Source organism: Cydia fagiglandana, chromosome 7 (genome assembly GCF_963556715.1).
Source record: "Cydia fagiglandana chromosome 7, ilCydFagi1.1, whole genome shotgun sequence".
In the NCBI taxonomy this organism is placed as follows: Eukaryota; Metazoa; Arthropoda; class Insecta; order Lepidoptera; family Tortricidae; genus Cydia; species Cydia fagiglandana.
The window spans coordinates 8,591,155-8,609,321 of NC_085938.1; the positions used below are offsets into that span (position 1 = coordinate 8,591,155).

At 36.6% G+C, this 18,167-nt stretch overlaps 1 protein-coding gene across 1 annotated transcript; it reads right to left on the reverse strand.

Moving 5' to 3' along the window:
- Positions 1–15,362: 15,362 nt before the first annotated feature.
- Positions 15,363–16,756, reverse strand: LOC134666307 (protein amnionless). Its single transcript, XM_063523455.1, has one exon. It carries the CDS (start codon positions 16,734–16,736, stop codon positions 15,429–15,431), a length of 1,308 nt encoding a protein of 435 aa, XP_063379525.1. The 5' UTR covers positions 16,737–16,756; the 3' UTR covers positions 15,363–15,428.
- Positions 16,757–18,167: the final 1,411 nt, after the last annotated feature.

Genomic DNA, 18,167 nt, shown 5'->3' on the forward strand with positions numbered 1-18,167 from the left:
CAATAAATTATAAATATTCAACCGAGCCACGAATTACTAAATCATTCAAATTGGTATCTTAAATTAACCTATATTTTCAGAAAATAAAATAAAAATGGGGGTCTAAAAAAAATGAACAATCCTAATTATTATTGTCACTTATGTCGAGTAACTATTATAATATGGTACTAAATGCCCTGAACACCTTAATATTTATTACATTAAAAGGAAATTATTTCTGTTGCAGCTTTTGCCCGGTACTCTCATTTCGTATTTATCAGTGTCTCCTATCGGAGTCACTGGTGCATACAAATGTTACATACATAAGAATAAGAAATATTTACTATGAGGCAGTTACAGATTTAGGTGGCCATTAAATAAATGCCGAAGCAAACCATCGTGACTAAATATCATCGGCGCAATAACCGATTTACAGGTTTTTTGTGACATAGCCACATAATAAATAATAGTACTAGGCACAGAAGGTTCTAACAAAACGCGTATATTACTACAGATATGACCGCTAGGTGGCGCAAGCGCGAGCGTCCGTTCTGAGCGGTGCCTGACATATGTAGCTTAGAACAACGCAGCCATACTCATAAAAACTCTTATTTAATAAATACTAATATTATGGAATATCAATACAATATATATTGTAGGGATATGTTTATTAACAAAATTTTAATTGTAATTCTGCAAAAGTAAGGTTATTTATAATAGAGATTATAAACTATAAAAAACCGACCAAGTGCGAGTCGGACTCGCGTTTCTAGGGTTCCGTACATAAGTCCGACTCACGCTTGACTGCACATTTCTAATAGGTTTTCCTGTCATATATAGGTAAAGAACTATTTTGTGTATTTTATTCAAAATTTTAGATCCAGTTGTTTCGGAGATAAAGGGGGGGATGGTAATTTTTTGCCTATTTTCTTAAATAACTTCAAACCTATGTATTTTAAAATTATAAAAAAAACATGTCCATGTTTGGGTCACTAATTTACATATGTATACCAAATTTCGACTTAATTGGTCCAGTAGTTTCCGAGAAAATAGGCTGTGACAGACGGACAGACAGACACACGAGTGATCCTAAAAGAGTTCCGTATTTTCCTTTTAAGGTACGGAACCCTAAAAATAAACAAATTACAGGTTATTGAAAGGTAACAACTTGAATATGGATCTACACCATTAGTGAATGGTTATTATTATTAACTTTCACAATCACTTTTAACCGTAGATACCATAAATGTTTATAGAATCATTTAGCCCCAGGATAATACTATCATACATTATCACGAGAGGTACTTAGCACCAAAGAGAATTTGAAATAGAGAGATACTGTCATGGTGAATTATGTATGTAGCTAAAGTACATTTACTGCCATCTTTCGACAGAAGATTAAAACTGTTAGAAGGCCATTTGACTTTGATCATTATTCTTTCACTGATATGTGTCAAACTAACCTGTTAATATTTAATAGTTAATATTTAACAAATTAACACATATCAGTGAAAGAATAAGGATCAAAGTCAAATGGCGTTCTAACAGTTTTAATCTTCTGTCGAAAGATAGCAGCAAATTTACAGTGGCTACATAATTTACTTTGTCAATCCGCCTCTATACACTCTATTATCTTTGTAAGCACTTAACACAGTGTTGTTAAAAGGCTTCATAACTATTAACCTAACAGACGTATTCTGATTTTAATGATAGACTAATAATTATATCTGGATTAGACATGGATCTGATCTGTCCGTGTTAAAAGTGACGTTTTTGGTTAAAGAAATGTCACCATTGACACTGACGGATCAGATCCATATCTAATCTAAATCTAATTCTCAACTTGTTACTAAAATCAGAATACGCCTGTAAAGTAAGTAAATATTCTTTATTGCACCAATAATTACACATTTTACATACATATAAAACTACAAAGCAATTTTTTCACCTGTAAATCTAACTTACTAAGCTTTTTGGATCACAGACGTCTTCTCTGCAATTATAATCTCTATGACAGTATCCATAAATGTTATTATTGAGTGGCTCATAAATGTTTTATTGATACTTTATCCATCATAACTGGTATCACATAGCTATAACGTCTTTCATACATCGGCAGCCGTACATAATCGGGTGGATTATTTTATTTTGCGGAAGCTATCTATATTATGCCTGGTAATAAATCCTAATCTGAAAGGGGAAAAAATAATATGTAAGTACCTACTTGTGAACTTTATTATAAGGCTTTTCACTTCTAGCCGCTCAGAGACCTAAAAAAGGTCACCTGTTCCATTCTAATTTGAACTTTGTGTTGATAAAATAAAATTTCATTTTGCTTGGCAAGGTTTGACGTAGGGCGGCTAGAGGATATAAAAGTAGGTAAGTATAAGTAATAAGAATATTTTTGCGTAGTTAACATTAAAATTATTTCAAGTAACAGTATATTTGCTTTATATGAATGAAACCATGAAATACGTGTTTTTTAAATAAATTATGTTTATGTCTATTTGATTAACTTAGGTATTTTGTTAACAATATATATTTTAAGAAGTGGCTATACAAGTATTCTCATTTGAATCACATACTCGTAAAACAATCATTGTAGCCAATGTAGACATATCAGTATAACTACTAACAAATTACATTACAACCAACAAAGTTATAATAATTTCTTAACGAGAAAGAACACTCTTCGACGTTTGAATTGAAAAGTAAAAAAAATCTTTAGAAACGAACGTGGCCTACAATGATGAAATTTGAATGTTTCAACACGTATAATCCGAGCAAAGCATATCATTATCATTACACTCTGATCGTCAAAAAATCCATCACTTTCTATTCCTAAATAGGGATTCCTCCACAAAAGGTATCCCAACTGCTAGCCATATTATTCGGGCCAAACAAAATTAGCGTTTCGTACCTTGTCACAAGGTTTCGATTTGATTTTCAGTTAAATTAAAAGTGTGTTTCATTATTCCAATTTTACGCCCATTTTACATTTTAGAAGTAGTTAGGTAGGTACCTAATTTTGTTTGCATTCGACTGTTTTATTAAATACCGTTTTCATTTCAAATCGTATTAAGTACTTATATCATGACCAATGGAAAATTGAAAAAATCTAAAGAAACCGATATGACAAACCCATGTTTAGGCATTTTGTTTACTTAATGTAAAACCTAGTTTTAGTTAAACTGTATAATACCTACATATATATCTTCAACATATGTAGGTACCTATAGCTTTTAAGAAGTAGAATGTACCAAAATCCTATACATATTCAACATAGGTATAGGCTTTAAATCTCATTTATTTCACGATGGCCACATGAGGGACGCATAACCTTCTGTTCTAAAAGCAAGTTGGTCATAATGACCAACAAGTATAATTACTCTATCTTGGTAGGGTGTTACCATGACCATAACGCAACCTCATCTAAAACACATTCCTCCATCCAAATAGGGTCCATCTAAAACTACATTTGGTACCGGTTCAGCGACCAATCAAACTGGCACTGATAATTTGATCCTCTTACCCGCCATTATGATCCGAATTACGGCCGAGAAAGGCTAGCTTGCCGTAAAAGGAATCGACTTTCTATATTGTTACGGGTAAAGTTACAAAGGTAGTGAGTTTATGTAATGTCTAGTATAGATAGGTACTTGATATTCAGCACTGATTTAAACTTATACGACTTTTACACTATAAAACGAGACTAAAGTAGTTGCAAACGTAACATTTACACGCCATTAAGTCCCGTTTGAGTTGAGAATCGGGGTTTTTTTTAATCATATATCTATCATATATATAATATACCCAGTAATGAGGACCGAGTCCAGTATGTATGATTTGGTTGCGGTTGCATTAGGCCATAATTTATCTGGCGAGGTTGCGCAGAGTACTTCGGCGTTCCTTGGACCTCGCCGTATAGCAGCGAGGCGGCAACAGAGGGATTTTAGTGGGTAAACCTGGGGTCTCATTAGCCCACAACAGGGAGTCCCACATAACCATCCCGGCCCGTCCCCGCGCCGGGGTGGTATGCGTAAGGCATTTCCCCTCTTTAAAAAAAAAAGCTAAGCTATAATTTATGCTCAATATTGCTTGGTATTGGTAGGTTTTTCTTTTCTAGGCAATGTGCGGCCATTTTTATTACCTGCTTAGGCATAGATTGTGATGTGTCATCATTACGTACCTACTTACTAACACACATGTAATTTAAGCTGCTATCGAACTTGTCACCTAGCCTAGTCATAGTCAAGCCGCAAGCGTCTAAAATCCAAAAGCCTGTATTCCCGCAACATATACTCAAGATTGGGAGTCCTAATTTGGTGCGACCGATCCAAGAATTGATTCGTAGACGTTCGTATTGAATGTGTCCGTAACGAATACTTGATTTTGTATAAACCGAAATACTCCCAAGGTTACGCTTTCTCTTTACAAACACTATGTATCTAGAAAATCAACTTACCTTCGATAAGACTGTAAAAGGTCATGATATAACGGTATATTACATGTCGTATATCTAGTTAAGTCAGTACAAATTTCGCTCCACAAAGAAAATAAAGCACTTAATTTCTCCTCTAATCTTAATTATAATAACAAACGCGACCCATCTCCTATTCCCCAATTATAAGCCTAACAACCTCGGGTTCACATTACTAATCGCCTCCATAACTGCTCTTTTGCGGTGCGGTCGGTTACGCTAACTGATGCTTATTAGAACATAATTACAACGATTCCGCGGGACGACGTGAAATTAAGTGAATACGGTCTATATGACCGTGAAGCTATGGTGGCGCATATTTGCGATGTAATGAACAAACACGGAGGCCGAGTTCACCTCAGATTAAATAAGTACACAATACCTATACATATATGTATTAAAAGACATCATATACGACATATACCTAATGATTGATAATCAACTTAAGTAATAACTTACAGTTGCCTCCAGAAACTCGCGAACTAAATTGACACGAGTTTGACAAATAAAATGATACCAGGAATAGCAAAGAAAAAATAGTCAGGGGTATATGTCGATAAGTAAGATATTGCACTTACTACCCATGCCATAATTATAAGTAAGGGGTCACAACCGATTTCGATTTGTATGAATGTGACGAGAAAAGTGGTTGATTCGATTGTATATAAGACTGTGACGTTACCGATTAAATCAGGAGGTGTGGATGCGAAAGTGACAAATTTCAATGTTAGTATGCAGGTTTGGGGGCAAGTTGTTTATTTCAAGAGCTCGCGATTGTCGCCATAAATTTAAAATTGGTGTTTTAATTTTACTATACAATGTGGCCGGTAGATGAGATTGATCGATAATGAAAGTAAGACCAAGGAAAGTCTGCTGTGATTTTGATAGTCCACGCAGTGCAACTGTTGTTTAATACGTCATACTTACTCATAGAAGTTTGACGTTTAAAATAATACTTGCACTGCGTGGGCTATCGCTGGAAAATCGCTGCAGACTTTTTTGGTCTAACTGTATTTAAATTCTGACCTAATTGTCAACTTGAATGTCCAGTTTAGGGACTGGTCTTCTTTACAATCGAAGCAATAGGGATCACCGAGACGATACACACCACACAAATTCAATGAGAAATCTTATCTTACTTCCCCGTCTGGGTCGGCCTTTTTTTGTATTTTGAGCCAAAATAACTGTTTCTATGTTGTGACCTACAACTTGTTACTTTAGCTGTAAGTTTTCCTAACAAATAAAATAAAATAAATGTAATAAAATATTTATTCAATTACCTATAATATGTTTATCCAATATCCTTGTATCTATTACTATAAAATTGCACAACTTTCGAAATACCAAGTAACATTTGTAAAATAACTTAAATTACTTAAAGATACATTTTAACTGACTGCGCAACAGTAGCGCCGCTAGCGGTGAATTTTCGCGATATTTTCTAATTCAAACTTTTTTGAAAATATCGATATGAACAGCACTGGCCAAACTGTGGTATCATTTGTGCACATTGACCTGTCAATTTAGTTCGCGAGTTTCTGGAGGCAACCTTAGGTATATACATTAAGCTACCAGGGGCCCGTTTCTCAAAAGCTTGTAGCTTGTGATACAAGCGGATGTCACTTTTTGACAGCTTTTGTTAGAAAGGGACTTCCACTTCTATTACAAGTTACAAGCTTTTGAGAAACGGGCTCCAGGTATTAAGGATAATTTTTTCCCAAATATGTAATTAAGTAAGTAATATAAACGTTGCTAACTCGAGGCTGGGCACGAAACACGTATCTTTCGTAAACATAGAATATTTTAAAAAAGATAGGAAACAAGATTTAATCCATAAAAAAGCCTAGCTCAAGCTTTCCGCACCCCATCTCTGAATTTCAACCCGTAAAAAAGTCCATACACCTACTTTAACATCCTAAGGCTTCGAGCAACACCGGCCTCCGACACGTCGGAAGGGAGGGGCCCAAGCGATATCTTGCCGTACAAATCTTTCTGCCATTTTTCGCGGGGGGAAAGGTGCACACAGTCGCATTTCTCACACACTTACATACAAAATCCAATCTGTAATGACGACACAAATACATAGAAAATGACACACGTCAAAGACAAATCTTGCAAACCTCGATCTCTTTTTGTGTACGGACGAGTGACTAGTGTCACAACACGCACACTAACACATTTTCGTTGAAGTATGTCATTGTGTTCTGAGAGATGAGAAGTCGGATTTGTCGCTCGACCGATCCGCAATTTGTACTGAGCGAGCAAAATCGATAAATCCAACAATTACTTGAGACTAAAATATAATAATTGTATTTAAATGTAATTTAACGTATGATATGTAAAAAAAAATATTACATGTGAAATGTAACACTTTCTTTTTGTAAATTTGATGTCCCCGACCTCTTTTTATAACAAAAAACCGAGCAAATAGGCATTTTTGTGCAGCAGTGTTCACGCGCGCGTCTGGACTCGGTCTAGTGAAAAATCCAAGTGCAACTAGTTTTATTACCCGCACTAGATTAGATTGACGCGCTAATCTTATACCTCGGCAGAGGGGAAATATTGCGAATGCCGCCTCCCTTCCGTGTTGCTCGAAGTCCTAAGGAGTAAAAATCAATTTGGTTTCCGTCGGAAACCCGTAAAAACGCAAGCAACATGCGCTTTCATTAATTCTAAGCACTCTTGCAGTGGTAATTTATTTTTATTACCGTTACTAAAACCTCTGTGGATTTATTTGTAGCGCGCTAACCTGTGGCCGGTCCGATAAATAAGGCGTAAGTGAACCGGGAACATACAAGGGTTTTCCACGAAAGCCGTAACTATAAGTAAACAGTATTTGTCTGACCATGGGGCTTTAATTCCAGGGCTTGATTTTACTCGCTAAACTGAGCTACTTTTACTATGGGACAAACCCTAAAATCGGGGATTAACTTTGGCTTTTCAATCCAACGTCAAAATGTATGAAATTTTTTTTCGGGATTTCGGGGTTGGTGCCATAATAAAAGTAGCTCAGTTTAGCGAGTAGAATCGAGCCCTGGATTTAAAGCCCCATGGCCAGTAACACCCTGTAGATACAGACAGCCATGTGAATTAGATACAAAGGAGAAGGCTCAACTTGAATATTTAAGCAAGGTTGTTACTAATTATGATCATCAATTTAGTTTTTTTTCTTTCCTGGTTGCCTGTCTCGAGTAATAAAATATAGCGTCGTATTTTTTGATTAATCACATCCATAGATCCAATCACAATGGAATATTATTTTCAAGAAATGGACTGATGATGCAGCTAATTATATTAATAGTGACTTCAGGAATAAGTTCTCGATACTTGGGATGATTAGAACTGTAAGTAAGCCTCGTTACAAAAACATCATCTAAGTAATTAAATAAGTAAAACCAGTTATTATTTAAACTTCCTTGACCGTATAACGCTCAAACCTACACGGCTTCGACGCACTATTAGTCCCTTTTTGGAAAAGATACGAATTATTTCCATTCGCAATTACTTATGACTTGTAGTCCTTTTCCTTAATCTTAGCATACACGGAAAATACATAATCATTACTTATTATTATTTAACTAGGAAAATATATTATTTAACTCCGAAAGTCTACCTATTTTAAATCGTCACATATTTACAATGTGTCGCGAACGCTGGTTCCATTTCACACAAACGCGCATAATGACAAAAGTTCGCATAGTGTAGCCGCTAAGCGTGCTCCACACGAGGGCCCTCGAACATCTGTCGCGCCGTGTGGAGGGGCTTAGTTTAAATGCGGATTGAGGACTTGTCAAGTGTAACTTTTTTCGAGTTTGATTCTGCGATGGAGCTTCAAATGTGCGTGAGGTAAAAGCACTTCTGGGTACCGGTTGGTAATGCGGTGCAAAATGTTGGCAGGGATTTCATTTCGCGTCTTTGCCTAACAGAATTTTGTCCTTAGGAAAAATGTCCAAAAATATGCCATACCATGCATACATATCTCAATTTCACTATCCAGGATTAAATGTCGAACAGACACCGATAGCCGAAGAACTAAAATGTAGGTATTGATAAATTGTCTTTATTCACGCGGCTTGTGACGATTTTAGCTGCACTGAGAATAAAAATCGCTTATTAAAACAATTGAAATTGAATTAACGTTTAATGCTTTAAACAGTTTCATATTAGCCTATCGAACAAAGCAGTAAATTTTATCGTTCTTACGTTACGTACGTACATTTGTTGATACTGTATCTAGCAGTAATTAATCTTAATGAAATCACTTTAATGTGAGCTCGATAGATCATATATCATATTTTTTCAGTGTGAAAACGGTAAACAGCTGAATAAAAAACCTTCCCTAGGGATCTTCACTACGACCGATCACCGAACTGAACCCGCACTTGTATCCAAAAGTCCTACGATCTTGATCAAACCGTCTACACTTCCAACTGTCCATCTCCGTTAATATATTTAAACCAACAAGTACAATCCCTATCAAGGCGTGTGAATACGTCTCGTTTGAGTCATGTTCGCGTCTCTGTTTCCTTTGTCAAACCAATGGCTGTCAAAGGAGCTGAATTTGCGCAAATAGTTGATAATACGCTTACGCTAACGTTGTCGGAAATTATGGAATTTTAATAAAATGAAACCACTAACGACAGTTTGAAATAAGCCGATTTCTAATACAGCAAAAAAAAAACTCAATTGTCCACTAAAAATTATGAGAAGTGACGCCGGTTGATTGTTAAAACGCAGTTAAACTGGCCCTGGTAAGAATGAAAATATGATTATCATTATCTCGAGTGTTAAACTACTACTTAGCAGTGCTTTGGTCCCAGACCGCTGGTTCACACGCTCAGATCATCTGCTGCTGAGTATTCCCATTATTTAAGCGAGCTTGAGCGAGTGGAGTTCTCTAGCAATCCAGTATAACGTAATTTCAAGAACCGTACAAACTCTACGTAATCTAAGAGATATTGTGTTCCCAGAGCGATTAACACGCACGCGCTCGGCAAGCATATGGAATGAACCCCCTAAGCGGACGGTTTCTGCCATTAGGCTGTAATGCGGCAGTCACGCGTCACTTGCGAAAGGTTAATGCGAGCTCCACATTCACAGCACAGCCTCCACTACAGCACACAAATCGAGTGAAAATTGGATTAAGGTATCGGTAATTTTATTACTTTTTCATTTATCGCATTTTTTAGAAAAGCACATTATATCATGCCTCCGGGATTAGCAGACTACCTATTCCTATCCAATGTCACTACGCTCGGCCTTCTAAAACTGTGTACTTGGCCTGAAATCCCCATTTTCCCAGCTCCTTTATATAGTTCATAATTTTCATATTATATAATTTCCATGAGTATTTCTTAGAAACCAATTTTACTTTGTACTTTTACTAACTATATAGGTCCGCTAAGGCTTGCCTTTGTTCAGTGTTCAGGTACCTATTTCTATTTTCTCGTAACTTTACTCTCAGTCCTGAATACCTAGTAAACATGTGAATCTCTGAACAAACATCACATTTCACTAGTAGTGACTTCGTACCTACCTGGCAATTATTTAAAAACTGAGTATTTCGGGCCATTTGTCGTCGGATACAATTTATTTTTATGGACAAATTTGAATTTATGTTCGAATGCGTTTGGACATTTTCCAATTTTGAAATGTAAAGTGAGGATAGCCACAAATTGAACGCTATGAATGCTTATTACTATCGCTGCAATTGTAAATTTTACTCAAGATTTATTTCTATTTTTAAAAAACCGCGTCAGTAGCAAAAGGATGGTTTCATAGAGTTTAAAGCATAATTTTAGTAGACCTAAAGATGCCAGTCACCATCATTATCTCGATAAAGTTGCATGTTTCAAAACCCACATGGTTATCTTCCGTTCTTCTCCTGATCTACTGTTTTCCTAATTGCAACCAAAAGAAGCCCGGAATCCGACTGCCATCTGAACTTCCGAACCAGTGTTTAAATAACACATATAATAAAATATTTTTCATTCCCACTGAGCGTTATCATTCAAAATGCTTTTGAACTTGAGTCTGAATCATTTCCCAATTTCCGACGTCTTGTTAGTAATTCTATTAACCATTTTAATCTCTATAAACACTTAAGTCTTTATTAAGCAAACACATGGGTCGTCACGAGTCTGCTTTAAAATCGGTTTAAATGTACTTAGCGCCCTTCGCATCCATCTTAATTCGGGCCCTATTCGAGATTCGAGACGCTCTCGAAACTCGCTCGGATCTCGAGCGAAATGAGACGCGTGATCGAATTAGGACCCCAGTGATAGTTTGGGCCAAATTGATATTTGAATTGTTCGCACGCTGTGATATCCATTTGTCTACGTGATAATCAGTTTGACGCTCATCAGGGGCGGGGAATTCCACTTTTTATCTCGAGATATCGCAAGTGTTGTACCCTTGTGGCATTCACGGCCATGCTGGCACAATTTGGTCGACTTCAACTTCATTATTTTCTAAACATAAAAGCAAAATTTCACAGTTCCTCATCAATATCATCGCTTTCAAAAAGTAGCCACAATGGTCGCCATGTAAAAATGATAAATGCAAAAAAAGATCCAAATGTTTGAAAATAGGTACCGAGCACATCAGCACCTTTTTTCGTGTTTTTTTTTATATCGTGTTAATTTAGTGGTCATTGGTTTTCGTTAAATATTAAACATGGATGTTACTGAATAAACATCCCTCGACCCATATCAACACTCATCGACCACAGCGCAATAAACGGTCCAAACAATTTGTATCTATTTTTATTAAATGGTTTATGGCGGATATAAAACCATTTTAAAGCGTCATAGACGCGTCGTACATCACTTTACAGTGTCGTAAAAAGTGCAAGTCGACATTTCAGGCCAGGGCCTGTGACAAATGTGCTCGGCTCTAGATTTATAGTGCTCGAGCTCACAGCGCTGTGCCTGACTTTCGAGCTATTTTGATGTAAGGTCGCCGTCATAAGTATTTTCTGGAAGGAATGGTTGATTGTTACATCGCTGCTTTTATATTTTAATACCTAAAATACACTACAATAAACTAATGCTAAACCAAGTCCTTATCGTACATGCTTATGCCATTCAAAATCTAGAACAATGCAGTATGCATTTATTCATTTAGGTAATGATTTCTGTTTGAGTTAGGTAAGTATATAAATTTTACATTAAGGATTGAAGCATTCCTTAACCCTTCTAGTAATTATTACCAACGACTCGACTTACGGCGCGATTCGGAAAATGAATTAGACATTCACTAGATATGAAATAGTAACGATATGTGACGTTCCCCGGCAAAAGGTACCTTATGGCCGCAATAATATTGGAGCGGCGTTAATAATAGCGTAATCGCCAACCGTTATAGGGTACCTTTTGCCGTGAAACGTCACATATCGTTACTATTTCATATCTAGTGAATGTCTAATCCATTTCCCGAATCGCGCCAATAGTAGGATGTCGATTTTGCAGCGTTGAAAATGAATAGTTACTACAATAGTGCTCATGGCTACTTAATGCTTAAAGATCCAAAATTATGTGTTCTTTTAGATGCAGCAATGTACATAACACATTACAAATCATCCATCAACATTGCCACTTCTAGTCTTCGGGGTAGGTATACGTAGAAATATGAATATCCTAAGTGTTCAAGTTATTTATTTTGAGCAAGTTAACGACGCGCGTGTAGTGATCGGGAAGGAATTTATAAATAAAGGGTCATTAGGTTTTGAAATCAGGGACTTAATGTTCTGTTCCTCATATAGTTCTAAGATAGATATGACAAGAGGTAAGGAATCTGGGTCCCCGAGAAATTGGGGAACATACCTACATAAAAATATACCGGTGAATTGAGTTCCTCCAGCTTCAAAATATTGAAATCAGCCAAAAATATAGTTCATAATGCCGTCATCGTTTTGTATATTTCCCAAGAAAAAAATTGCAAATATTCACTAAAGGGGCCCACTGATTAACAGTCCGCCGGACGGTATCGGCCTGTCAGTTGTTCGGAACTGTCAAAATTTTGTTCTAACTGACAGGCCGATACCGTCCGGCGGACTGTTAATCAGTGGGCCCCTTAATAAGTTACGAATACATATTTTAAGAACTTACATAGGGTATCTATACCTACTTTGGTTTTAATGGCTTACCGTAAGAAATACGTAAAGTAAATCTATAGACCGTACCTACCTAGGTACTACAAAACAAATACAAGTAATATAACCGACATAGAGTGCAGTAATGCCAATGTCTCCATTTCTACTTCAACTATTTTGATAATATCAACATGTAAATTTATGTCATGTTGCCTACGCAACGAATTATTCCCAGCGAGGAAACCTTTCCCTGATTAAGCTAAACGACAATAAATTTGAGTTTACCCTGACTTTAATGCGCCTAGCGGTTTCTAAACAATACCGATTTAAGCATATACTATATTTAAACTGACGCTTTATACTTAATTACCGATGTAGTATTTTACCGATTGTACCGATGTTTTGTACCGATTAAGTTTTCCATGTAAATGCCCAGTTAATAAATTGATATTTCAATAAAACATGATTTCAAACTATATTGTGGTGATTTGCGCTAATACAATTATAAAAAATCAATGCTATACTCGTATTATTGATATTGTATCATCAATACGATAACTAGTATTGTTTGAAAATGCGATGATATTCTACAAATATTTTCTCTACTTACTTATTATCGTGTTTAAATCGAACTCATAGCTCTAATAAAAAGAAATCTTAAACACCTACTTAACCGACATCACAAACGCTCATCATCAAACTAAATACTTTCAACATGTCAAACTGCGTCTGTCATTCCTGTCATCCCATTTCCAGTACACGTCAAACGCTTATCTAAGCCTCAAACATACCGATCAATCACGTTTCATCTCTGGACTTTAACAATAGAACACAGAGGTTAATATTGTTTGCTTTCTGACCAAGTAAAATAGTCGCAAATGTCAACACAAATGAAAAATGAACTGTACCTCGGGGGAATTAAGCTTCTAATTGTATGTCTTCAAACCTCAATAAGAATGAAATGCTTAGTTTTATGTGACTTAAAACAAAGACGTAGAATTTAAAATCCAACAAATTAGTGCCACTAGAAACTGTCGCGTATAATACAAACACCTCCAACCATAGGGCAATGGAGATAGAATCTAATTTTGTTTAGTTCGTCAAGAGAAACTGCTGCGGATTGGAACCACGGATTGTCATTGACATTTGTAGGCGTAACACGGTTAGAGCACATAAATCATCTTCCAGATAAAAACAATGGGAGTGACAATAGAGTGAGTTGCTTTGTTCGAGATTGTGTGGTACCACTGAACTTTGACGGTAAAGCCCGTTCGCTATGGTACAGTGTAATCATGAAAATTTTATTGGTCAACACTAATTACTCGTATGAATACAAAAATCATCTTCCCAAAATGTTTGGTGTGGTTATAATTTAAGTATTAAATTAAGGGAATGAGAAAATTATGTCCAGTTATTTAGTATCTATATTTAAATAAGTACATTTCCCATGCTTTAAAATGGACTAATTTAATTTCTTATTTACATACTGACAGAAAGTGTTTTAAAATCTATATATTATAGAGAGATATATGTAATTGCCCTCTAGGTACTTACTAAGCAAACAATTTGTATGTAACTAGACGGGCTGATGGGTCTTGTAAGCCCGATATTGACAGGCGTACGTACAAAAATATAATACAAAGACACACCCCAATTTGCTGAACTGTTTTTAAAGGAAATATGATTAACGGATCCATGACAGCCGGAGCCCGGTGAAACCAAACCCTATTGAAGCCTTCAGTAGTAAACAAAAGCTCTGATCCGGTTCCAGCCCTTTATGCAAGCGCTATATTTATGTAATTTGATTTAAAACCAGAAAAATCTTTTTAACGACGGGTTATTAATAGAATTCGCTGGTTAAAAAGGTATTTACCTAGTAGCAGTTGATGAAACGCATCCTGGTATCAAATCACTACCTACTCCTTATAATACAAAGTTCCCCGCCGCGCCGCGTCTGTCTGTTTGTGTGTTTGTATGTTCGCGATAAACTCAAAAACTAGTGATACCTGTCAATAGAGTGATTCTTGAGGAAGGTTTAGGTGTTTAATTTGTTAACCTGTGCAAAGCCGGAGCAGGTCGCCAGTTATGAAATAAAATTCAGATTGTTGCTTGCTTTATAGATATTTCTTCTATAGGTATTGAGATAAGAACACCTCTGGTGTCCAAGCCGATGGTAATTGCTTCCATCAGGCGATTCGTCTGCTTGTTTGTCTCCTATATCATAAAAAAACCAGCGCGTAAGTACAGACGGAGCGAAAACGCACAACGATGTAGTTATGTACAACATTGTCTACCTTAGAGAATCTCACAGCTGGGACGGCTTATGCTGCTTCGCAATTTAAATCCCTATTTGAATTTAAAAGCGACAAATTCTTGCGCAAGGTTATTTTAATAATAGCGTATATAAATCAGATCTTTATAACTCTAAAGAAATAGGGCGTAACTGATCAAGAGTGTTATATGATATACGACGTTTTACACAATCGGGCAGTATTGTACGGAGGACTAAGTTGATTTATACCGGCGGACATGTCCTAGTGGCGGATAGGCGGTCCTGAATGTGATTCATTGCTAGTTTATTATGCACTAGTTCCATCCCGTGCCTAAACTTAGCTCGAATTCTGAATAAAAGCTGAGAGGAAAGTTGGCTCCAACAGGTAAAAACTCTTTGGCTATTGCATCATTTCCCACTACGCGTGAATTGAAACTAAAATACTTCATAGCTCCTTAGCTTAAGTTTTATTTCCAAAAAACTTTATAGTTCGATAAATATTTACAGATAGGTCCTTAAATAAACAATATTCTTATAAATAAATATAAATTTATTATTGGCAATGTAAGTTTATTAGTGTAATTTAACAATTAAGTTATTCTTGTTCACATGTTATCATTGTCAACTTCAGATTCCACGACATCAACACGCCCCCTTTTTGAACTGTACAAAGGATTCCTAAAGGCTGTTCCCACACCCGCTGACGAGGCGACCGTGACTGTCGAGTCTCTTCTCGTCAACGAAACTATACTCTCTGTTCGTCTATCGAATCTGGAAAGGAGACCCGCCGTCGAACCACGTCCAAACGACGGCATTGTCGGCAGATGAAGTCTAGGCGTCGGTATCTTGTAATAATAAGCGTAAAGAACACCAAATACTGAAATAACTACAAACAACATGGAAAAAGCAATCTTTAAACCATAGTTAGCATCAGAAAGAGGTCCGCCACTGAGAGACACTGCTTGCACTCCAGAGGACCAGCCTTTAAGTATTTGGCCATTTACATCATGCGCTACCATCGCGCTCTGACCTTTATATTCGTATTTCTCCGTGACAACTAACTGTACTTTGTTACCTTCAACGATTCCAATATGATATACTATATTGTCATCGTTGTATGACGCAACAACTCTTTCAACTACATCTTTGAACTCCATTAAGTTAAAATTTTGCTCTCTTTCAAAAGAAATTGCACCACCACAGATTTTACAGCAAAATCCGATTGGCTTGATAGGATATAAGCATTGAGGCACCGGACAGAATTTCAAATCACACTCAATCTTCAATGGATATTCTTGACAAGGGCAACCTTTGAATGGAGACCGACAGCCATCTTCTCTTATTCGTAATCCAATGCCCCTGTTGGAATTTACGTAGAACTGTTGCGAATCGTCTTGCTGCATAATATGACGAACGAGAGAATATAAGTTATATTTTACGCCGCTTATAATTACTTTTTTTACAGTTTGTGTTAGCTCAGGAAGCTTTATTGCAAATGTTGTGTTTACAGGAAAAGCGACAGTATCACCTATGCACGGGACTCTCTCTGCATCTGGTGTAGCTTCGTTGTACAGCGGTGAAGACCACACATCCGGATCAGCCCACGATGACACAGTTTTATCAATGAAGTATTTGTTGCCTTCCGAACATTGATCCTTGTCGTTTGAACCAATGAACAGTGTTCCGTCTAGCGTTATGTCACCTGTTTCAGGGAGTATAAACTCCTGAGCAGCAGTGTCACCTTGAATCCGCACAGAGCCTTGTATAGTTTCAGGAAATATGACAGTTTCTTTGGAGCAAGGCAATTTTCCATCAGCGAAATTAGAAGGGATATTGAAATTTGTGTTCGGCTGCCATGTTACTTCGGCTGATGACGTCAGCGTGAAAACGGCGAACAGTATGAGCACTCTCATGGCGTGATGATTGAATCAGCGTCGACTAACGAATGACAAAATGATGCGGGGACCGTAATCAGATACGTATGATTTCATGTCTGGCGGGTCATTATCGATGTCTGTTTGTAATTAAGTAGAGATGTTACTGTTACCCAACGGTCAAATTTTAATGAGTTATGAAATGGGACAGCAGCATAATGTAATTGTGTATTATAATTTCATTCAAAATCTAAACAATCTGAACATGCCATCATTTGTTATAAGTACCGTAAAACTTCCCAACTATAGTCCTAACTTCCCAACTATGGTCCAAAATTAACTTAATTTTTTTCGTTCTGATCTTTTATTGTAATTTTTTTGTAGTTCTAAGGCAAGGTATGTGTATATGGAAGAAAAAAGACGGAGTAAATTGAAAGGAACATTGGTATTGACATTTAATTTCCTTTTGAACTTATGGACCATAGTTGTAGTATTGGACTATAGTTGGAAGGTTTTACCTATTTCAGATTAGTTTAGTACATACATCTATCTACTGTCAGTATGTTAAGGTCCTACGCGTTTTAATTTGTGGTCACAGTCAGAAACAGTACATGTTTAAGTGTGTCTACATCGACACAATTATCACACAGGCAGTCGACTGGAAAATTCCCCAATTTTCCGGGACGTAACGTGACAACCCTAGCTGATGATGACATAACCAATTGAAATTAAAACGTGCACTGTAAACTGTAAACATTGCTTTCTGCTTCGTTTATTAAATGTGTCTACTGATTGTGTATAATGAATATGAAAACTGATGGAAATTCTGAAATCTGTTAATTAAGTTACGTCATTATCATTACGTGAATTCATTTAAGATCGAGACTTTTAAGAGGTTATGAAATAAGAGTAACAAATATTTCTTTTTAAATTGCAGAATACATTTGCTATGGTAGGGAACCAACATTTAAATTTGCAGGCAACGCACATGTGCCATCCCAGGGAATTGCAAGTGTCCATAGACTACGCCAACTGTATAAGTACTATCATCAGTCTTACGCTTTTTTGCGTTACGTAATAAAGTGATACAGACAGTTTTGAAAAGTTAGTGGCGGCGCGTCCATAAAAGCCGATTCCCACCGGCTTGCCTGTTTTTGGACGTTTGAGTAGAGTTGTAAAGGAAATATGTAAGCCAAATTGCTTGCCTATGGATTTGTTGACGCGCCGCCACTGGAAATAGTCAGTTAGCATTAAAACCCGTCTATGTAACTACCGTTTAAAAAATATGTTATAACGTAAGTATATATGTGGTTTAATTTAAGTGGTATTAGGTACATCAGCTATGAAGAGGTAACGATTCCAGCTAAAAAGAGCTAGCGATTTCAGCTAAGACCGCGTTAAGACTCGTAATGGCGCTTGTATAAAATCCAGTGCCTTCGTAGACGTAAGTACAAGTGCGAGAAGAGCCTC